The sequence below is a fragment of the Dipodomys spectabilis genome, unplaced genomic scaffold (assembly GCF_019054845.1).
Source record: "Dipodomys spectabilis isolate Male_0828 unplaced genomic scaffold, ASM1905484v1 ptg000495l, whole genome shotgun sequence".
NCBI lineage: Eukaryota > Metazoa > Chordata > Mammalia > Rodentia > Heteromyidae > Dipodomys > Dipodomys spectabilis.
Genome location: NW_024871172.1, coordinates 262501 through 284291, shown reverse-complemented (window position 1 = coordinate 284291; position 21791 = coordinate 262501). Strand labels below are relative to the sequence as shown.

Here is a 21791-nt window from a genome sequence, read left to right as displayed (position 1 = left end):
TGACAACGCAATGACCACACACTTGCCTGAAAACAAATTGTTCTTGGTGTGTTTTGTATAAAAGGGGGGCAGGGAGGGAGGCAGTGCACACAGGCCAGGGTGGCATCCGAGGGCCTAGAAGTGGGCAGTGACCCGGTCCGTCTCCAGCAAGTCGTCCAGAATCTGTGGAGCAAGGGGAGGTGAGGGCAGGAGGACGGGGGCAGGCAAAGGGACAGGCCGGGGCGGGCAGCGGGCAGCAAGCGCTCACAATATCAGGGGTGGTGCCGATCTTCTTGGCCAGCTCGCTGCGCTCCATGGTGCTGAGGTACAGGTAGCGGTTGAGCAGCTCCCCGTCAAGCACGTTGCGCACAGCATTCTGCAGGACGCGCCGGTCCACGTGCAGCATCCTGGCCAGGAGGGCAAATGAGGGAGTCATGGCATGTCCAGGGCGGGTGGGGCTGGGGAGGGGGCAGTGCTCACCGGAAGGCTCGGGGGTTGAGGCCAGCGTGGTGGGGCAGCATGGTGGTCAGAGCATTCTGCAACATCAGCAGCCGCCGGTAGGTCTTTTCCTGCATGGGCAGCAGAAGCCCAATGCCACCGTCCAGGGTTGCTGGGGAAGATGATGTGTGAGCTAGACCCACCCCACAACCTCCCCCACCCCCACAGCCACACTCACCAAACCAAGTGATGTGTTTGTTCTCCCACACAACCGACTTCCTGCTGGACCCCTCGGCAGCCCCTCGGCACGGGGTCCTCCAGAACGTGTTCACGTGGGCACCCACATGGAAGTCTGCCCGGCGCAGCAGGCGCATGCCCCCGAAACTCTCCTTGGCTAGGCCAGAAGACTCATGTCACTGCTGCCCAGCCCCTGGCACGAGCCCTGACAAGGGTGGGGCGGGGGCCACTCACCTTCAGGCAGGTACATGTACACCATGAGGTTGCGGTCTCGGTCAGAAACTGCGGAGCAAAGGGCTGGAGTCAGCCCAGCTACCCCTGCCTCCACCCGAAGGACCACCCCCTTTTTTTTTTTTTTTTTTACCCTGCCTATTGCCTATACTGGGACTTGAACTCAGGTCCTGACGTTCTGGCTTGGCTCTTTTGCTCAAGGCTGACTCTGCTCAACACTAGTTGACCAATTTAGCTTTTTCCTGGTTAATTGGAGCCTGGAGTCTCTTGGACTGTGTGCCTAGGCTGGCCTGGATGTTCAGGTGTTGCTAGGATACTAGGTATGAGCCACCAGCACCTGGAGAGGCATCACTTGCTCACCAAGGAATCCCAGCTGGGCATTGTCCACCATGAAGTCCACACTATACACCTCCAGGGGCTTGGCGTCCTGGGGAGGGGTGGGATGCTATCAGGACAGGCCTTGGGCTGCTGCCCTCCCACCACCGGCCAGCCTCCCGCTAGTACTCGGGACACCAGGCTCAGCGTCTTGCTTTCTTCCTGGTAGCGCAGCAGTGAGATGCTCTTCATGACGTCGGCTGCCAGGATGAAGTTCTTAACGCTGATCATCTGGTGGATGTACAACTGAGTGTCGATGAAGGCCATGCCTGTCAGCTCGCTGGCCCGCAGGCTCCACAGGAAGATCTGGGGTGGAGTGGGGGAGGGGTACAGCATCAGTAGAGAACACTGCAGACAGAGCAGAGGCCCGGGGCGGGCAGACAGCACACCTTCTGCCCGATGGCCGACACCAAGTGGCCGTTGCAGTGGCACAGAGCCGTCACTGGACCCTTCTGTTCCTTCTCATATAGCACCTTGAACTTGTTCTTGGTCAGGGGCTGGCCAGGCTCAGGCACCACCTCAATCACATCCATGATCAAGATCTGTCAGGGTGGGGGAGGGGTGAGTGGGGACAGCAGATGGGCAGGCCAGCCCCTCCCCTCCCCACAGGGCCTTACCCGCCCACGACACGTGACCTCTTCGCCCTGCATGAGGCACGTCCCAGCTGCCACATAGCCCTTGAGGCCAGACACGGTCTCCTCGCTGCGCAGGGACACGGTCTTCATGCAGGTGACGTGCTCCCACTCTTCCAGCTCGATCCTGCGCAGGGAAGGCTGCATGAGCAAACCTCCCTCGCCACCCCACGGGGACCGCCACCGCAGGCCCCGCCTCACCTGGCGTTGGGGATGGCCTCCCAGCTGACCGGGGAGATGAGCTGGATGGAGAAGGCCTCCTGCTGGGGGTGGATGTACCTGTCATCTGCAGGGACCAGCAGGCAGGTCACGGCCGCGCCCAAGTGCAGTGGAGCCTGCTCCTCCCTCCCCCAGGGCTGTGGGCTGCGGGCTCACCTCTCTCAATGGCCTCAAACTCCTTTTCCTCACCGGTCATGCGAGGGATGCGCGTGCAAGCAGTATTGGTGCTGGTTGCCACTGCGTACACCTGGGGAGGGGGAGGTGCTGCAAGCTGCTGCCAGGCCTCAGACACCTGGGACGTGGGAATGGGGTACACACCTTGGACTCCACGTGGTAAGCCACGTAGTGGGCCGTGCAGCGCAGCGGGATCTTCCGGACGGGCCACGGGGCGTCATAGGACAAGTAGGCAGGCAGAACACTGATCCTCAGCTCACCCTGGGGTGGGGTGCAAGGGTGGCAATCAGCGTGGCCTGGGATGGCCACTGGCAGGGTGGGTGGACCCAGACCACCGGCCACTGCTGGGGCTGCCACATCTGGTAGTGGTTCTGCAGGGCCCACACCTTTGGTGGCCAGATTCCCTGCCATTGGCCAGTGAGCCGTGGTCCATTTTCAGGCTCATCTTAGATCAGGGGACCCCCAGAGTCTGGCTGTGCCGGAGACCCTACAAGAGGGCACCGGGCTGCCATCTAGACACTGACCGGGTCACAGCAACCCCAGTGACCCAATTGGTCACTGCCGCCATTTGGACGGCACAGGGGAAACAGGCTCCAGGAAGGACTGTGTCTATCCTGCCACACAGCAACGACACCAGCTTAGCCTGGCTCTGGGAAAAGGGCTGAGGCGAGGCTAGGACAAAGGCTTCAGAGGTGAACCCCAACAGCAGCAGCAGGTAACCTCATTAGCTAGTCCTCTTCAACATGAGAGCCCCATTCCATCCCTGGCCGCACGAGCCTCTACACACTCAATTCTCGTGAGCCTGAACTCTGGGCCTGAGCGCCGTCCCTCAGCTCTTCAGCTCAAGGCGAGCGCTCTACCACTTGAGCCACAACGCCACTTCCAGTTTTCTGGTGGTTTATTAGAGATAAAGAGTTTCACAGAGTTTCCTGCCCAGGCTAGCTTTGAACCGCAATCCTCAGATCTCAGCCTCCTGAGATTACAGGCGTGAGTCACTGGCGCCCGGCCACACACTCAATTCTTGCACCCTGCGTGCACTCCCTACCCAGCCCACATGTGCCCGGGTACCACGGTCTCCCTTCCAGCACCTCAGCACCTGGAAAGAAGCAGGCCTTCCTACCTGTCTGTTGAAGTACAGGAAGCCATGGGGGCAGTTGACGTTGTGGAATGGGGCAAAGGAGTCAATAGGGCCATCAATGCCCATGGGGTGCAGTCGCAGGGCACCCCGGCCGGTCACCAGGAGCCAGTGGGGTGAGGGGCCACAGATGAACACCTGGAGGCAGGCGCCATGAGCACTCAGTTAGGGGACAGGCCACCCTCTACCCTGGGTCCCTGGGAAGACACCTGCCTACCCCTGAATAGCCATAAATGTCCTCAAAATAGCGGAAACGGGCCACGCGGCCCCGGACTCCAGGCCCCTCCTCCGCGCCACCACCTTCCGCCTTCTTCTTGGACGGCTTTGGCTTCTTCTCACGGAAGTTAATGTTGTGGGGAACCTGGCAGAGGCTGCAGTGAACATCTGGCCCTCCAGACCCCGCTTGCCTTCCCCACCCCACCCCCCAGCAGGCTCCAGCCACTGGCACCTTCTTGAAGCGGACTTTGAGGTTGCCCTGGCCGAGCTGAGAATCATGGGGGAAGGCCTCGTAGATGAGCAGCTCCTGGTCCACATGGACCTGGGGGGAGGAGGCCCGCGCAGGGAAGGTGAGGGCGTGCTGTGGTGCAGCCCGCAGGCAGGCAGCCGCAGGGGGACAGACACACTCACCAGCAGGTAGGGCCGGCTCTGGCGGCTCCCTAGCGCCACCAGCAGCACCTCCTTGACCAGGGGCAGCTCCCCCTGCCGAGTGGCCTCCTCCTTACGGGCCTCGCCCTGGGTGGGAGGCTGTCCGAAGGAGCTGTCCACTAGGACCCGCTGCCCTACAGGGAAGTTTTTCACCAGAAACACCAGCCTCCAGTCAGGGAGCTGGTAGATCTGTGGAGGGACAATGGTTAGCGGTGTGGTGAAGAAGCCATGGCTGGGCAGCAGGGGCCGTGGTGTCAAGCACACCCACCTCCATGGTGCCGTTCTCTCGCACCAGCAGACACCAGTGTGTGGGCTCTGCTCGAAAGGGCGTGGGGTCACGGTCGGCCGGGGGCTGGCTGCTCCTCCGCGCCTCTTCCTTGCAGGGGCTAAAAAGGGAGCTGGAGTCCCCGTACAGCATCTCCTCCTCGTCATCCACCGTGGGGCTGGAGACCAACAGACATCTCACAGCGTGCCACCGACACCCAGACCCCCAGCACCCCGGCCACCACGCACCTCGTCTCCGAGCCCAAGCCGTCGACCTCCAAGCCACTGCGGCCTCCCAGCTCATCGCGGGCTCCACCCAGGCGGCTCTCGGTGGTGAGCATGCCACTGACATCCCGGTACAGGCAGAGCGCAATGACTTTGGACTGCTGCAGGGCGGGGCTCCAGATGTAGGCGGCAGGGAGGTGGGGGCGGGGTGGGGGCCCGGGGCTGTGGGCAGGCAGGTGGGGGAGGGCTCAGGGGCTGTGGGCAGACGGGAGTTGGAGGCCTACATGGTGCAGAGGGGGCTTGTGCAGCGCCAGGCGGTGGTGGCGGCCACCGTAGGAGTCGCTCTTGAGTAGGAACATGGTGACATGGCCCTCGGCGCTCATGATGACCACGTAGGGGTCAGCCGCTGCACACTGCACAATAGGGGCGCCCAGGTCCACGGGGATGAAGTGTAGCTGGTTCACTGTGGGCACGGGGCGGTCAGCATGGGATAGCTCAGTCTACACCTCCCCAAACCCGCTGGCCCAGACCCAGCTACCTACCTCCTTCCAGCAAACGGATGCCCAGAGGAGACACTTGCACAATGTACCGATTGTCCCCGATGTTTCCGGCAAAGACCGTGGGGCCCTGTGTGGCAAAGCCACTGGTGTCCAGCTCCATGATCTCCTGGCCGGTCTGCAGGATCTGCGGAGACAGTGTGAGCAGCCCCTCCCCTCAGCAACCCCAACCCCGGCCGCGGCCAGAGCCGCCCAGCCAGGCCCTTTACCATGGTTGAGTCTTCCCGGCTTAGAATGAGGAAGCCATGCCTTCGCCCGCCGTCCTCTGCTTCAGGCGCCCTGGGGCCCTGCTCTGCACCCTCTGCCTTGGGCGTCTCCTCCTGGGAAGAGACAAGGGCAGGAAGGAGCCGTGGCGGCTGGCAAATGTGGCTGTGGCCCTCCGGACCCGGCCGGTCATCACGTCTGGCCTACCTCCTCCTTACGCACAGGGGCTATGACAGTCCACATGTCATAGCAACCCGGAAGTTCAAAGGTCGTTACTACTTGGGGGCGGATGCTCTTCTGGAATAAAGATGCAGTCAGGGGTCAGCCCAGCCAGGTGCTAAGAAGAAGTCCACCCCCTTCCTCTACACACCTGCAGCACAGACAGGGCCCCATTCTTCCCATAGCCGGAACAGACCACAATCTCCAAGTCTGGCTCAGGACTGTTCTGAAACTGTACAGGGAGGGGCAAGGACGGTTTCCCAGGCACAACTCACACCCAGCCCGCCCCTCCTCCTCCCCTCCCCCACTCAGCCCTCCCCTCCCCCTCCCCCTCACACCCTGCCCACCCCTCCCCTCCCCTCCCCACTCACACCCCAGCCCCTCAGCCCCTCCCCTCCCAGCACCTCTTCTGATAGGAAAGCAGGCTCTCCCACGGCAGCGTTGGCACAAGGTCCGATGTTGAGCATGCTGTCACACACCTAGGGTACAGCAGCGGTCAGGAGGCTGCATGGTCAGTCCAGGGGAGGCCACTGCTGTGCCCACTCACCTCAAATGAGTAGGTTGCCAGCTGTGTACCGGACTGGGCCTCACTGCCATACACCTCGATCTCGTCCACCTCGTCCTGTGGGACAGACTTGCTTCCTGCAACACAGAAAGCTGAGCCCTAAGCCAGCCCCGCCCCCAGCCTCTCACCGGCTTGGCCTACTCCGGCCCTCACCTGACCAGCCCACGGCGGCGTCCACCCGCTTCTTCTTGGAGGGAGGCTCTTCCTGTGAGGTGAGAGCGGAGTGAGCGGCCTGCAAGGTGGCCTCCTGCCAGGAGCGGCAGCCGCCTGTGGCACTCACCTTGTCAGCAGCTTCCCGGACAGCATTGGCTGGGGGCTCCTGCAGCTTCTCTGTGTACTTGAGGAGGAGGGAGTTCCCCAGACGAGAGCCAAGGAAGAGGTACCCGGGCTCCATGGTGACCATCTGCAGGGGAGGAGGAGAGGGGTGAGGGCAGTGCCCAGCCAGGCCCGGGCCATCCCTGAGTCTCTACTCACACTGCTGGTGAGGACGCTAGCAGCCGCCTTGTCGAAGTGGAATGCTCGGACGCTTCGCATGCCATCCGTGATGAGGGTCAGCACATAGCTGTGGGCGAGGCGTGAATGGGGCCCTGAACGGAGCAGGGCGGGTGGGGCTCTGCGGGCAGGGAGGGGACAGGCGGGGTGCTCACATCTCTCCACCCTTGAGGGAGATGACCATCTTGTCATAGGAGATGAAGGCCGCCTGGGCGCAGTCCAGGGTGATCCGCACGCCCTCCTGCGTACCTGTGGGCAGGTGATCAGATGACCAGAGGCCCTGCCGGGGGCACAACCCACTGTCCCTGGGTGCGCCCACTCACGCAGCGGGAAGGCCGTGGTGCCTGTGGTGAGGCTGTTGAGAGACACGCCGTACGGGGGGACGCTCTGGTTCAGATACAGCAGGGAGTTGACCGCGAAGATCACCACCCCACCTGCGGGACGATGCGGGCTGGTAGGCGGTTCAGTCACCCGCCCCGCCACTACGCACTGCTCCGCGCGACCTGGACGCTCACCTATGGGTTTAGGCACAGCCAGTGCCTGGGTGCAGTCAAAAGGCAGGCTGGTGAGAGACCAGATGACGGGGTGGACCTTCTGGGTGATGTTCAGTGAGATGGCCACGATGGAGCATGTGTCCTGTCTCACAGCCACGCGCCTGGCGCGGCAGGCGGGGTCAGCCCCAGCCCGGCCCCGCCCACCCCGCCCAGCCCCCACCCACACCCCAGGGCAGAGAACCCCGCTTCACCCAGGCCACGTCTGGTTAGGCTCGAACAGGATGAGCAAGGTGGGCTCATAGTAGCCGTGCAGGAACTGCAGGTCAACAATGTTGAGCAGCTTCTCATCCAGAGCCCTCACGTCAATGATGTAGCTGGGCAGGAAGCTGGACCTCTGCCTGAGGGCCCAGGGCGTCACAGGAAGGAAGGGGGGCAGGCGGAAGGGAATGCAGGCTGCCCCTGGCGGCCCAGGCCCACTACTCACCCCTCTCCCATGAGCCCCTCGTGCTCCTCAGCCAGGCTCTCCCTGCGGAAGGGCAGCACCACCAGCCGCGTACCGTAGATGAGCATGGCTGCACAGCGCCCGTCGGGGTCTACCCGCACGCGAGGCGTGTGCACGTTCTGCACAAACCCATCCTGGGGAGAGAGGGGAGGTCAGCAGGGCTACGACGGACACGAGGAGGACCCTCCTGGGAAGCTCTGGGATGGCCTACCCGAAGCTCAGGCTCCTCAAAGTAGTGCAGGGACAGGGTCTTGAGGTCGTGTGTGCCGGGGTCGTATTCCACGACTGACAGCTGGGGAAGGGAGGTCAGATGGTGGTCCCCGCTCAGTAGCCCCACCCCTCCCCGGCCACTGTACCCACTTCCCACCAGCCCACCCTTACCTTGGCATCCTTGAAGCTGAGGAGCAGAGCGTCACGCTTGGCACCTGCCAGCTGCACACTGGCCATGGACATGACATTGCCGAAGAAGGAGAAGGAGGCCACCAGCTCCAGCTTTTCCCGGTGAGTCTTCCCCTCTAGCAAGGCACCAGCCGATCAGGCCTGGGCCCTGAACTCTGGCTGTGTTTCTCCCCCCACCCCCACCCCCCCTCCCCTGAGCAGGGGCAGCTACCCACCCTCCACTCACCCGTGGTCCCGTCACTCTTGGTCAAAACCTGGAGGGAAAACAGAGAGGACAGTAAGGGGCCAATCCTGGGGGCCCTCAGGGTGGAGGGCACCAGGAGGCCTGCTCAATCCTCCTGTGTGCCAGCACGCAACCCAGGTGCTCCCAAAAGCAACTGCGGGGCCCCTCTGTGTGCCGGCCGGCTCACGCCCACCCGCGCGTGCCGGGCAACTCACGCTCACCTGCGCCTGGCCACCAGGCTGCTCTGCAGCAACCTGCCCAGCTGCACACCTACACACTTACACCAGAGCGCAAGGCCTCCCTTTTGTTTTTCTTTAGAAAAGGTCTCATTGTGGGGTCTGGGCTGGCCTGTAACTCAGGACGCTCCTGTCTCAGCCTTCCAAGGCTGGGATTACAGTGATGCTCCCATCACGCACCTCTTCAAGGACCCTTCCCAATCATTTTGACTGAGAGGAGCTCTATCACCTCAGCTTTGGTTGCAGCCTATTGTGTGCAGCCTGTGCTGGGCCTGTGTGAAGGGCTGGGAAGGTGGCTCAGAGGTAGAGTATTTGCCTAGCATGCATGAAGCCCTGGGTTTGATTCCTCAGTACTGCATACACAGAAATAGCCAGAGGTGGCACTGTAGTTCAAGTGGTAGAGCACTAGCCTTGAGCAAAAAAAACAGCTCAGGAACAGTGCCCAGGTCCTGAGTTCAAGCCCCAGGACTGGAAAGAAAAAGCCCCAGGACTGGATGCCACCAGCCAGGTGCCATCCGCAGGAACACACCTGTGCCCCTGGCTACTCAGCTCACCTCTTCTCACAGACCCCACCCTTTTTTTGGTCTGTTTATTTTTAATATTTTTAATATTAAATATTTTTAATATTTATATTAAGTGATTACATAAATTTCACAAGTTTCACAGTATTGTGGGACAGTGATACTTAAAGTCACAAACACATTCTAACCTTCATGGGGCAAACTGTCTCTATCATGATCTATAACGTTTATGAGTTCTATGAGCTCTGACAATAGTTATTTCTTCCACGTCGGTGATATGTGCATTCCTTTCCTTTTGCTTAGTGTCAGCTGTTCCCTCTTTCCCACTCATTTCCTCTCTCCCATTGCTGCCCTTGAGTTGCTCAGTTCGTTTTAATCAATGTCCAGTGCAGCTGATGGGTCCTTCTGTTGTATGTTTTCCCGTTTCCCTCTGGTTCTGTGTCCTCCTCCTAGTTTCCTTCAGATGTGCACATATATGCCATATTATGTGGTCTCAGCATGGGGTCACTGAGTAGTGATATGGCCAGATGAGTGGGGGTCCTTTGTTTCTCCAGTCTTGTTTACTTTGACAGACCCCTTTTTACACTCAACCGGACAACTTCCCACCTCCTCCAGGGCTGCAGTGATCCAAGGCACCATTGCCACTTGCCTAATGAAAGACTGCACCACTCCTGACTGGCCTTCTTGCATTCCTAAGACTGCTCTCCAGCAGTCTCTCAAAACGTAATGCAGACCAGGTCACTTGGCTCAGACAGTGCATGCTGAGCCCCAGCCCACCCTATCTCTGTGGCCTGCTGTCTCACCTCCCCCTCACTCCCTCATTCTAGAAGGCTCCCTCCACTTGGAACCTCTTTGCTTGACCCCACAAGCTTCTCGAGCACCTCCTCTCAGATCAACTCCCACCGTCCCAAGGAGATGCAGTTCCCCCACTGTCATCTCTGCTCTCTCCCACTTTTGTCCTACTGGCAGGGCCTGGCTTCTCACCCACAGTGCACGCTTCACGGGGCAGGCATCTCTAACTGTGGTGTGAATCATTATCTCTCCAAATAAGTGAATGCACACAACAGGCACCTAAGAATGCCTAAAGAGAGAGAGAGAGAGAGAGAGAGAGAGAGAGAGAAGAGAAAAGAAAAAAGAAAAGTTGCTGGGTGCCAGTGGCTCACGCATGTCATCCTAGCTACTCAGGAGGCTGAGATCTGAGGATGGCAGTACAAAGCCAGCCCAGGCAGAAAGGTCCGTGACATTCTTAGCTCCAATTAGCCACCAGAAAACCGGAAGTGACCCTGTGGCTCCAATGGATAAAGCACTAGCCTTGAGCTGAAGAGCTCAGGGACAGTGCCCAGGCCCAGAGTTCAAGCCCCTACCAAAGGGAAAAAAAAAAAAAGGAAGAAAGAAAAGCTAATTCTAGTGAGTTTCTCTTTTTCTTTGCCAGTCCTAGGCCTGAACTCAGGACCTGGGCACTGTCCCTGAGCTGCTTCTGCTCAAGACTCGCACTCTACCATTTGAGCCCAGTCACCTCCAGCCTTTTCTGGTTATGTGGTGCTGAGATTCAAACCCAGGGCTTCATGCACACACTCTACCACTAAGCCACATTCCCAGCCCAAGTTTTTCTGTTTGTTTGTTTTTTTCCTGGTACTGAATTTGAACCCAGGGCTTTGCACAAGTGCTCTATTACTAAGCTACAAACCCAAAACCTTCATGTTATAAAAACCTAGGCCAAGAGCTAGTGGCTCACACTGGTAACCCTACCTTATTAGGAGGCTGAGATTTGAGGACCAAGGTTCAAAGGCAACCTGGGCAGAAAATCTGTGAGATTATCTACAACTAACCAGCAAAAAGCTGGAAGTAAGCCGGTAGCTCACATCTCTAATTCTAGCTACTCAGGAGGCTGAGATCTGAGGATCGAGGTTCAAAGCCAGACTGGGCAAGAAAGTCCGTGAGACTCTTATCTCCAATAAACCACTAGAAAACCTGCAGTGGCGCTGTGGCTCCAAGCAGTAGAGCGCTTGCCTTGAGCTGAAGAGTGCAGGGACAGCACCCAAGCCTAGAGTTCAAGCCCCACAACCGATTAAGAAAAAATAAAAAGCTGGAAGTAGAGCCGTGCTCAAGTGTTAAGAGCGCCAGCTTTGAGCAGAAAAACTCAAGTGAGAGCTTGAGGACCTGAGTCCAAGCCCAAATACTGGCCCTTTCTCACTCTACCCCCAAGTACTTGGTCCTTTCTCATTCTACCCCCAAAAGAAACTTAGGACAGGCAGTGTTGTATATATCAGTGCTATCAGCACTGGAGAGGCTGAGTCGGGAGAACTGAGAGTTCCAGGCTAGCCCAGGCTACATGTGAGACCCTGTCTCTAAATAAACAAAGCTTTTTTTACCTCCTTCCCACTGTGCCATAGTAAGCCTATGTTTGTTTGTTGTTTTTGTTTTTTTGTCAACTCTGGGACTTGAATGTAGGGTCTCAGGCTTGCTTGGTTTGCTTACGTGGCTGGGATTCTGCCACTTGAACCATGCTCAACTGGCTTTTTTTTAATCTTCTGATGCCAGTACTGGGGCTTGAACTCAGAGGCCAGGTGTTGCCCCTGAGCAAATTTTTTGCTTAGGGTTAGTGCTCTACCACTTGAGCCACAGTGCCACTTCTGGCTGTGTGTGTGTGTGTGTGTGTGTGTGTTTAATTGGAGATCAGAGTCTCACAGACTTTCCTGTATGGGCTGGCTGAACAGCAATCCTCAGATCTCAGCTTTCTAAGCAGCTAGGATTATAGGCGTGAACCACCAACTCCCAATCTCCCTTAGCATTTTCACTCAAGGCTGGCATTCTATTAATTAAGCCACATTCCCACTTGTGGCTCTTGACTCCTTAATTGGAGATAAGAGTCTCATCCACTTTTCTGCTCAGGCTAACTTTGAACCATGTTCCTCAGATCTATCTCAAGAGTGCTAGGATTGGGCTGGGAAGGTGGCTCAATGGTAGAGCGCTTGCCTTGCATGCATGAGGCCCTGGATTCGATTCCTCAGCACCACATAAGCAAAAAGAAAAAAGCCGGAAGTGGCGCTATGGCTCAAGTGGTAGAGCGCTAGCCTTGAGCTGAAGAGCTGAGGGACAGCGCCCAGGCCCAGAGTTCAGGCCCCACGACCGGACCCCCAAAAAAAAAAAAAAAAACACAAGAGTGCTAGGATTATAGGCATGAGCCACCAACACCTGGCTACCCTGGCTCTCTGCTAGTTAAGATGGAGATAAGAGTCTCTTAGACCTTCCTCCCTGAGCACAGTGGTGTCAGACCTTAGCCTCATGAGTAGCTTAGGATTACAGGCATGAGCCATCAGCACCTGGTTAAGCCAAGTCTTTTTAGTGTTATATACAGTTACAAAACACTTCCTAAAATATTTCATCCTTTTGTATTCTGCAAAGTAGTACACATATTTCACACACAGCAAATGTGTGCTGTGGCAAGTGCCCCGGGGAGGGAACTGTCTCCTCTATCTCCTCTAATGTGCCCCTCTGACTGCTCTCAGACCCTCCTCAAAATCCTTCCTGGGGGCTGGCAGAGTTGGTCATTTTTGTTGTTTGTTTTTGCCAGTCCTAGGGCTTGAACTTAGGGCCTGGGCACTGTCCCTGAGCTTCATTTGCTCAAGGCTAGAACTTTACCACCTGAGCCACAGCACCACTTCCAGCTTTTTCTGTGTATGAGGTACTGAGGAATCGAAGCCACGGCTTCATGCATGTGAGGCAAGCAAGCACTGTACCACTGAGCCACCTTCCTAGCCCTGTGCAGAGTTGTTCAAATGGTATAAAGGCTGGCCTCTATGAAACGTTAAGTTTACTGACTTCAAACATCAATACTGCCAAGGGGAAAAACAAAACTTTCCACCGCTTTTCCCAGCTTTGGGAAGAACTATTCTGATCTTGACACACCCTCTACTTTCCAACTTCTCCTCCACTCATGACCGTGTTGTATATAACCTACAGACATTCAAGGGCTCTGGCCCAGGCCGAAGTAGTTGTATCATCTGCCAAGAAAAGAACATCATCTTCTCCCTTTCCTGCCACTCCTCATCCCGCTAAGTTTGCCATCTCCTTGGAGAACAGCTCAGCAGCTGCTCTTGGTGCAAGGCCTCCTGAACTCACTCATTTCCTTCTAACCACCAAAGCACCCCCGGTGTTCCATCCACGGAGGGGTTCGTCACGTTTTACAGCTCCGCCTGTCAGTAGTCTGTCCCGAAGCTAAAGCTCACCTTGAGCTTGTGCCTTTAGCTAGGACGGTTCTTCCCTCGGCTACCCCGCTCTGCTGTGATCTGGAACCACCTGGCCTCCCTACTCCCTCTCATGCATTCCCTGCGTGGCGCTGCGGCGGGCTGAGGTGTTGAGCAGGTGCAGATGTTGGGGGAGGGGTCCCCCCGGGCGCGCGGGCCTGGCGCGCCGCCGTGGGCCGACCGCCCGGGCCCGCGGCGCCGCGGCAGGCGCGGGCGCGGAGGCGGCCCGCGAGGCGGCCCGGCGCGGCCTACCTCGGCGTCGCGGTTCAGGCGGTACACGTAGAGCTGCGAGGTGCCGGCCACCACCAGGTTGCGCTCGCTGTTGTTGAAGAAGTTGCAGTACATGGCAAACTCCAGCCCGGTGGGCGGGTGCGCCTGCTTGTACACCGCGTACATCGCGCCGCCACGGCCACCGCACGCGCGTGCGGCCCACACGGGGACTGGGACGCGGCGGACGCGGCCCGGCCGGGCACCGAAGCCGGCTCGCGGAGTTCCGGCCGCCGCCGCCGCCGCCTCCTGCGCCTGCGCCAATCGCCCGATGAGGCCGACGCCGGGGACCGGAACTGCAGCGGACTCGACCCGGCCAGACACCAAAGCCGAGTCGCGTAGTTCCGGCCGCCTGCGCCTGCGCCAATCGTCTGAGGAGGCCAACCCCCGGACCGGAACTGCAGCGGACTCGACCCGGCCGGGCACCGAAGCCGAAGACGATGGGAGCCAGTTCCCAACCACTGCGCATGCGCCAAGCGGCTGCCGCGGGGGCCTGGGAGCGCGACGGACTCAGCCTGGCGGAGCACCAGTACTGAGAAACCGGCTTCCAGTTTCCGGCCTCCTGCGCCTGCGCAAACAGCCTGTCGCGGCTGACCGGAGACTGGGAGCGCGGCGGCCTGGGCCCGGCCGGGGGCCGAAGCCGCCGAGCGTTGGGGTTCCGGGCTCCTGCGCCTGTGGCTTCGCCGGTGCGGCCGCGGGGCCCGGCCGCGGGCTCGTCCCGCGCGGGGGGGCGTCGCCGCGGCTCCCGGCCCGTGACAGCCGGAGGAGGGCCGGGTTTCGGCCGCGCGCCGGCGGCCCCCGCCGTCGTCCTGGCTGCTCCGGAGGCCGAGACCTGGGGAGCGCGGCTCAGGGCCAGCCCGGGCAGGAGAGCGCAGGACGTGGCGCTGCGGCTCGGCTGAGGAGCTCAGGGACAGCGCCCAGGCCCGGAGCTAGGAAAGGCAGACGTCTGGGTTTTTCTACGACGTGCTGGATGCAGAACGTATCGTCTCTGCGGGCCGCAGCCAGCTATAGCATGTCCGGCCCTGGCGGCCGCCATCTCCAGTGTCCAGTCGTGACCAGAGATCCCCTGCCTGTGAGCACTGCGCCCCGCTTCGGGCCTCAGCTCCTCCAGCCCTGGCGTTCCCGCCGCACAGCTGGCCCCTGCCCCAGCCCAGACCCACCTGAACGCCATCTGCCTCACTTCCTACCCCCAGACCCTCTTGCTACCTAGATAGTGGAGGCTGCCAAGTGCTCTCTCTCCGGTGCAAATATGGCTCCTCTAATAAACCTTGTAGGGGCTGGGAAGGTGGGTCAGTGGTAGAGTGCTTGCCTTGCATGCCTGAGGCCCTGGGTTCGATTCCTCAGCACCACATAAGCAGGGGGAAAAAAGCCGGAAGTGGCGCTGTGGCTCAAGTGGTAGAGCGCTCGCCTTGAGCTGAAGAGCTGAGGGACAGCGCCCAGGCCCAGAGTTCAGGCCCACAACCGGACCCCCCAAAAAAACCTTGTAATAATCTTCCTCCGGTGCCTGCCTGTGCGTGCTCCCCTGGCATGGATGTGAGGATCCTTTCAATATCTACCTCTAAGGCTGCAGAGCAGTTTGCTACTCTATCCCGCCCACCAGAATAGCCTGTCAGCCCAGACTGATGTTAAAGGCTTCTTTTCTCCTGTGTCTGAGTGGCTTTCTGGATCGGTGCTTGAACAACCTACCAGAACCACTGGGCTACAGTAAAGGCGGTGCCAAGAGGAGAGTTATAGCTATGAGTATTTACATCAGTAAGACCGAATATCAAATAAATAATGATGCACCTGAAGCTCCTAGAAAAAAGAAGTAGCCAAACTGAAAATTAGCAGAGGACTGAGGATGTGGCATAGTGGTAGAGCGCTTGCCCTGGGCTCCATTCCTCAGTACCACTTGCACAGAAAAAGCCAGAAGTATCACTGCGGCTAAAGTGGTAGAGTTGTTAGTATTATGCTCACCTTTGGTCCTCAGCTCCACCCACACCTGGGCCCCTTCCCATTCCTGGTGTTCCCTCCATACAGCTGGCCCCTCCCTCTCTCCACCCAGACCCACCTGAGCTCCCATCTACCTCACTTCCTATCCCCCAGACCTCCTGCTACCTGGATGGTGACAGGGGCCATGTGCTCTCTCTTGGGGGAAATATGGCTCCTCTAATAGTCCTTATAATTGTCCTTCTCCTCTGCCTGCCTTCCTCATGTTCCTCTGGGTTGGATGTTTCCGATTCTCTTTCAAGAGTGCTAACCTTGAGCAAAAGAAGCTATGGGACAGTGCCCAGGATCTAAGTTCAAGCCCCAGGACTGGCGGAAAAAAAGAAAGGAAGAATATTGGCAGATTGGGAGAAATGAAAACTAGATAGGCCAGGCCCCAGTAGCTCATGATTGTAACCCTAGCTACCCAGGAGGCTGAGATCTGAGACCAGTTTGAAGATAGCCCAGGCAGAAAAGGAGAAATGTGCTTCAAGTGGTAATGCACTATCCTTAAGCTAAAAAGCTCAGGACAGCACCTGGGTCCTGAGTTCAAGCCCTAGGCCTGACCTACAGACAAAAAAAAAAAAAAAAAAAAATGATTAAGCTGGAAGCTGGCACCGGTGGCTCAAGCTTGTAATCTTAGCTACTCAGGAGGCTGAGATCTGAGGATATCAATCCAAAGCTAGCTAGGCAGGAAAGTCCATGAGATTTATACCTCCAATTTGTTAGGAAAGCCCAAGTAGAAGGGGGCAAAAAGGCAGACCTCAATAGGTCAGATTTTATTCATCACTGGAGAGGGGCACCAAGTATCCTGGAGCAGGGTCAGAGGTATAGGGAGTGAAGGGGGAAATGCAATAGGGAGGGGTTGGAGAGGTGGGTGGGGATCCAGGGCTTAAGTAAACAGTCAACAAGGAAGTCAACTCAGCCCCCACCAGGGCCTGGGCTACTTTCTCTTGTACATCTGGGGTGAGGTTTTTAATTGCTTAAGGTGGGGATTTCCAAGAAAGGCCCTGGGCAGGGAGTGTCAAGTGGGCCTGAAGGCAGCTTTGGGTTATGAGAACAATGCAGATTCCCATCACAATCACAAAAAGCCGGAAATGGAACTGTGGCTAAAGTGGTTGAGCCCTAGTCTTAAGTACAAAAGTTTAGGGACAAGCTGGATATTGGTAGCTTAAGTCTGTAACTACTCAGAAGGCTGTGATCTGAAGATTGTGGTTCAAAGCCAGCTTGGGCAGAAAGTGCTTGAGACTCATCTCCAATAAACTACTCAGAAAATGCAGGGAGTGGTGCTGTGACTCAAGTGGTAGAGCACTAGCTATGAGCAAAAATAGCTCAGGGACAGCACCCAGGTCCAGAGTTCAAGCCACAGAACCAAAGGAAAAAAAATAGATACAAATTTAACTTAATTAACTTTCAACAAAATTGAGACAAAAAATAATAAACTTTTAGCCAATACAGCCAAAAGGAAAAAGAACAAAGACACAAATTAATAAAATTAGAGACAAAAAGGTGAACATTAAAACAAATACCAGTGAAATTCCAGACAATCATGAGGAATTTTAATTTTTGTCCGTTGTGAGGCCTAAACTCTAGGCCTGGACGCTCTGAGCTCTTCAGCTCACAGCTAGCGCTCTACCACTTGAACCACAGCACTGCTTCAGGCTTTTTCTGCTTCTGTGGTTCTGAGGAATGGAACCCAAGGCCTCATGCATGCAAGGTAAGCACTCTACCACTGAGCCACCTTCCCAGCCCCATGAGGAAATATTATGAAAAACTATATTCAAATGAAATGGAGCATCTAGAAGAAATAAATTATAATTTTTGCATTTGACCTACCAAAACTGAGAGGAGATAAGCCTTAAATAGATCTAGGCTTGGGATGCGGCTTCGTGAACAGCGCTTGCCTAGCATGTATGAAGCCTTGGGTTCCATTCCTCAGAACCACATAAACAGAAAAAGCTGAAAGTGGCGCTGTGGCTCAAGTGGTACAGTAGCTAGCCTTGAGCTGAAGAGCTGAGGGACAGCGCCCAGGCCCAGAGTTCAAGCCCCACGACTGACCAAAAACAAAACAAAACAAGAGTCTCGTGGACTTCCCTGCCTAGGCCGAATACAACAAAGGACAGGAAAGTGAACAGGCACCAATGGGGGCAAACACTGCTGTCCAAGTCTTCTGCCTTCTGTGCTACGCTCAGGCCCTTCCCGTGTTTCCATATTATGTCCAAGTCTTCTGCCTTCTGTGCTACGCTCAGGCCCTTCCCGTGTTTCCATATTATGAACTGGGTTTAGGAGGGAGTTGGCAAATTCTACACCTCTCTCGTGTGGTGGGGAAGGTTCTTGAAGGATCCATCCATGTCTTCTGGAGTTGGTCCAAGTATTTGGCTCCAGTCCTAAGAGCTTCGTCAGGCCCAGGGGCCTCAGAGGTGACCCTCCTGCCCAGGTCACGTGGCTCCAGGAGGGCCTCTGGAGCCCGAGGTGAACCTGTCCCTGGCTCCGTCTGTGGTATTGAGTGAATGACATTTGGATCTGACACCTATAGGCTCTTTATCCTTTTGTTCTTTCCTACTACCTCCTTTCTGCTACACGTGGAGTTCACTTCATGGCTAGAGCTCTGCCGGGCATTTTGGATGAGGGGAGTTATAGGCTGAATTGTATTCAACAAAAAGCTAAGGAGCTGGTTACGGTGGCCAGTACTGTAGTCCCTGCACTCGAGCCAGCAGGACTGCGTATCTTATTTTAAGACCCTGGCTAGAACACTGGAGAGACTCTGTTTCAACCCTTAATGGGGGGGGGGGGGGCGGGGGCGGGGGCACGTTGTCGTGAAGATGGAAGCAAAAGCTAAAGTCAGGTTGTGACATGCCAACAAACACCCCGTGCCACCAGATGTCAAGTAAAGGCTCACAGCAGATTCTCCCCGGGACTTTAGAGACTTTTGGGGGAGGGTCAGTCATGGGCTTGAACTTCGGCCTGGGCGCTGTCCCTCAGTTCTTCAGCTCAAGGCTAGCGCTCTACCACTTGGGCCACAGCGCCACTTCCACTTTTTGAGCAGTTAATGAGTGATAAGAGTCTCTTGGGGACTTTCCTGCCCAGGCTGGCTTCAAACTGTGATCCTCAGATCTCAGCCTCCTGAGTAGCTAGGACGACAAGTGTGAGCCATTGGTTCCCAGTAGAGACATTCTTTTTTTTTTTGGGTCCAGTCGTGGGGCCTGAACTCTGGGCCTGGGCGCTGTCCCTCAGCTCTTCAGCTCAAGGCTAGCGCTCTACCACTTGAGCCACAGAGCTACTTCTGGCTTTTTTTCTTTTTGCTTATGTGGTATTGGGGAATCGAACCCAGGGCCTCATGCATGCAAGGCAAGCGCTCTACCACCCAGCCACCTTCCCAGCCCTAGGGACATTCTTCAAGCAAGCCTCCACTGACATCTTGGCTTTGGAGTTCTGTGAGAGCATACATTTCTGTTGTTTTAAGCACCCAATGTGAGCTAGGCTGCGTTAGGGCAGACCCCAGACCTCAGCACTAGGACTCCACACCGCTGCCTCTGCCGACGCCTGAGAGCCACTGTTTGCCACACTCTGCCGGGTCTGTACGCAGTGTTGGTGACATGGGTTTCAGCTGGGAGCCTGGACATTTCCTCTGGCCGTTCTTCAGGCGGGATCTCCACCACAGAGAAGACAGCTGACTGCTGGTAAGTTCCTAGTGAAGGACCGCAGGAGGCAGCACCCATGCCACGAACCCTTCCTTCCAGGCAAGCAGAGCACGGGTGCACTTCAAGGGTAGTCTTTATTGAGTCAGAGATGGGACACAGGCAGGGGGACTATTGAAAGCCTTGGACACGCTCTGGCCACTGGGCAGGGGCCCAGGCCAGGGGAGGCGGGGCCAGGGGTCAGGGGCCAGAGCAGCGCATCAGAAGGTGATGCTCTCCTCGTACAAGGACAGCAGCAGCAGGATGGTCCAGCCACCCAGGAGGCCCAGGTTGTGCAGCAGGAAGAGGAGCCAGGGCCGTGGGTCCCGCACATTTAGCACAGCTGGGAGCTGAAGAGGAGGAGGCCCCGCTCAGCAGCCGCCACGGAGCTCCGGCTCCCCCCCACCTGCCCAGCCAGCGCCTACCATGTCACTGAGCGCCACGTAGAGGAAGAGGCCGGTGGCCACCGCCAAGATCCAAGCCTCACTCTCCTCACCAACCCCGATGGCCAGGGCCAGGTAGAGGCCGGCGAAGGCTGTGAGTGCAGAGCCCAGGTTCAGCAGCAGTGCGCGCCTCACAGTCAGCCCCGCCTGCAGCAGGGCCGCAAAGTCTCCTGGAGTCGGGTGGGATGGGGCGTGTCACATCAGGATTCACACATACCTGGAGGACTGTGCCCAGAGCCACGCACATTCACACACACACACACACACACACACACACCTGGAGGACTGTGCCCAGAGCCACGCACATTCACACACACACACACACACACACACACCTGGAGGACTGTGCCCAGAGCCACGCACATTCACACACACACACACACACACACACACACACACCTGGAGGACTGTGCCCAGAGCCACACACATTCACACACACACACACACACACACACCTGGAGGACTGTGCCCAGAGCCACACACATTCACACACACACACACACACACACACACACCTGGAGGACTGTGCCCAGAGCCACGCACATTCACACACACACACACACACACACACACACACCTGGAGGACTGTGCCCAGAGCCACGCACATTCACACACACACACACACACACACACACACCTGGAGGACTCTGCCCAGAGCCACACACATTCACACACACACACACACACACACACACACACACACCTGGAGGACTCTGCCCAGAGCCACGCATTCACACACACACACACACACACACACACACCTGGAGGACTGTGCCCAGAGCCACACACATTCACACACACACACACACACACACACACACACACCTGGAGGACTCTGCCCAGAGCCACACACATTCACACACACACACACACACACACACACACCTGGAGGACTCTGCCCAGAGCCACGCACATTCACACACACACACACACACACACACCTGGAGGACTGTGCCCAGAGCCACACACATTCACACACACACACACACACACACACACACACACACACCTGGAGGACTGTGCCCAGAGCCACGCACATTCACACACACACACACACCCCTGGAGGACTCTGTCCAGAGCCACACACATTCACACACACACACACCTGGAGGACTGCCCAGAGTCACACACATTCACACACACACACACACACACACACACACACACCTGGAGGACTGTGCCCAGAGCCACACATTCACACACACACACACACACACACACACACACCTGGAGGACTGTGCCCAGAGCCACGCACATTCACACACACACACACACACACACACACACACCTGGAGGACTGTGCCCAGAGCCACACACATTCACACACACACACACACACCTGGAGGACTGTGCCCAGAGCCACACACATTCACACACACACACACACACACACACACACACACCTGGAGGACTCTGCCCAGAGCCACACACATTCACACACACACACACACACCTGGAGGACTCTGCCCAGAGCCACGCACATTCACACACACACACACACACACACACCTGGAGGACTGTGCCCAGAGCCACACACATTCACACACACACACACACACACACACACACACACACACCTGGAGGACTGTGCCCAGAGCCACGCACATTCACACACACACACACACCCCTGGAGGACTCTGTCCAGAGCCACACACATTCACACACACACACACCTGGAGGACTGCCCAGAGTCACACACATTCACACACACACACACACACACACACACACACCTGGAGGACTGTGCCCAGAGCCACACATTCACACACACACACACACACACACACACACCTGGAGGACTGTGCCCAGAGCCACGCACATTCACACACACACACACACACACACACACACACCTGGAGGACTGCCCAGAGCCACACACATTCACACACACACACACACACACACCTGGAGGACTGTGCCCAGAGCCACGCACATTCACACACACACACACACACACACACACACACCTGGAGGACTCTGCCCAGAGCCACACACATTCACACACACACACACACACACACACACACACACACACCTGGAGGACTGTGCCCAGAGCCACGCACATTCACACACACACACACACACCTGGAGGACTCTGCCCAGAGCCACGCACATTCACACACACACACACACACACACACCTGGAGGACTGTGCCCAGAGCCACACACATTCACACACACACACACACACACACACACACACACACCTGGAGGACTGTGCCCAGA

The 21791-nt window shown here is 57.2% G+C and overlaps 2 protein-coding genes across 3 annotated transcripts in view; both read right to left on the bottom strand.

Annotated features, from left to right (window-relative positions):
- Positions 1–22: 22 nt before the first annotated feature.
- Cpsf1 (cleavage and polyadenylation specific factor 1) lies at positions 23–13686 on the bottom strand. 2 transcript variants are annotated; one of them, XM_042669342.1, is made up of 37 exons: positions 13466–13684; positions 8213–8240; positions 7969–8102; positions 7799–7879; positions 7570–7721; positions 7337–7483; positions 7107–7246; positions 6915–7025; positions 6747–6840; positions 6574–6661; positions 6380–6502; positions 6253–6304; positions 6082–6176; positions 5939–6013; positions 5686–5766; positions 5523–5612; positions 5321–5431; positions 5097–5238; positions 4839–5017; positions 4579–4715; positions 4334–4508; positions 4048–4254; positions 3869–3958; positions 3638–3781; positions 3406–3558; positions 2430–2546; positions 2268–2358; positions 2094–2178; positions 1878–2019; positions 1650–1802; positions 1390–1566; positions 1246–1312; positions 889–936; positions 656–811; positions 460–589; positions 248–386; positions 23–162 (listed from the first exon to the last, which is right to left on the bottom strand). In XM_042669342.1, exons 1-37 carry the CDS (start codon positions 13607–13609, stop codon positions 115–117), a joined length of 4326 nt encoding a protein of 1441 aa, XP_042525276.1. In that variant the 5' UTR covers positions 13610–13684; the 3' UTR covers positions 23–114. The 2 variants fall into 2 exon arrangements, with proteins under 2 accessions (XP_042525276.1, XP_042525275.1); XM_042669341.1 differs by having other exon boundaries at positions 460–811; positions 13466–13686.
- A 5515-nt stretch (positions 13687–19201) lies between these two features.
- Positions 19202–21791, bottom strand: part of Slc39a4 (solute carrier family 39 member 4) — a 9077-nt gene continuing 6487 nt past the window's right edge. Inside the window, exons 11-12 of the mRNA XM_042669444.1 lie at positions 19548–19735; positions 19202–19472 (exon numbers count right to left, since the gene is read on the bottom strand). Coding sequence (XP_042525378.1) covers positions 19344–19472; positions 19548–19735 — 317 coding nt within the window. The 3' untranslated portion in view covers positions 19202–19343. The remainder of the gene's footprint in view (positions 19473–19547; positions 19736–21791) is intronic.

What these genes read in the sequence shown, in the direction of transcription:
- Cpsf1 (XM_042669341.1), bottom strand. Translation starts at nt 13,609, where the DNA reads ATGTACGCGGTGTACAAGCAGGCGCACCCGCCCACCGGGCTGGAGTTT. An exon ending in GGCTTGGGCTCGGAGACGAG is followed by an intron (nt 4,509 to 4,578) that starts GTGCGTGGTGGC and finishes GTTGGTCTCCAG; the next exon opens with CCCCACGGTGGATGACGAGG. An exon ending in CTCAACCCCCGAGCCTTCCG is followed by an intron (nt 387 to 459) that starts GTGAGCACTGCC and finishes CCTCCTGGCCAG; the next exon opens with GATGCTGCACGTGGACCGGC.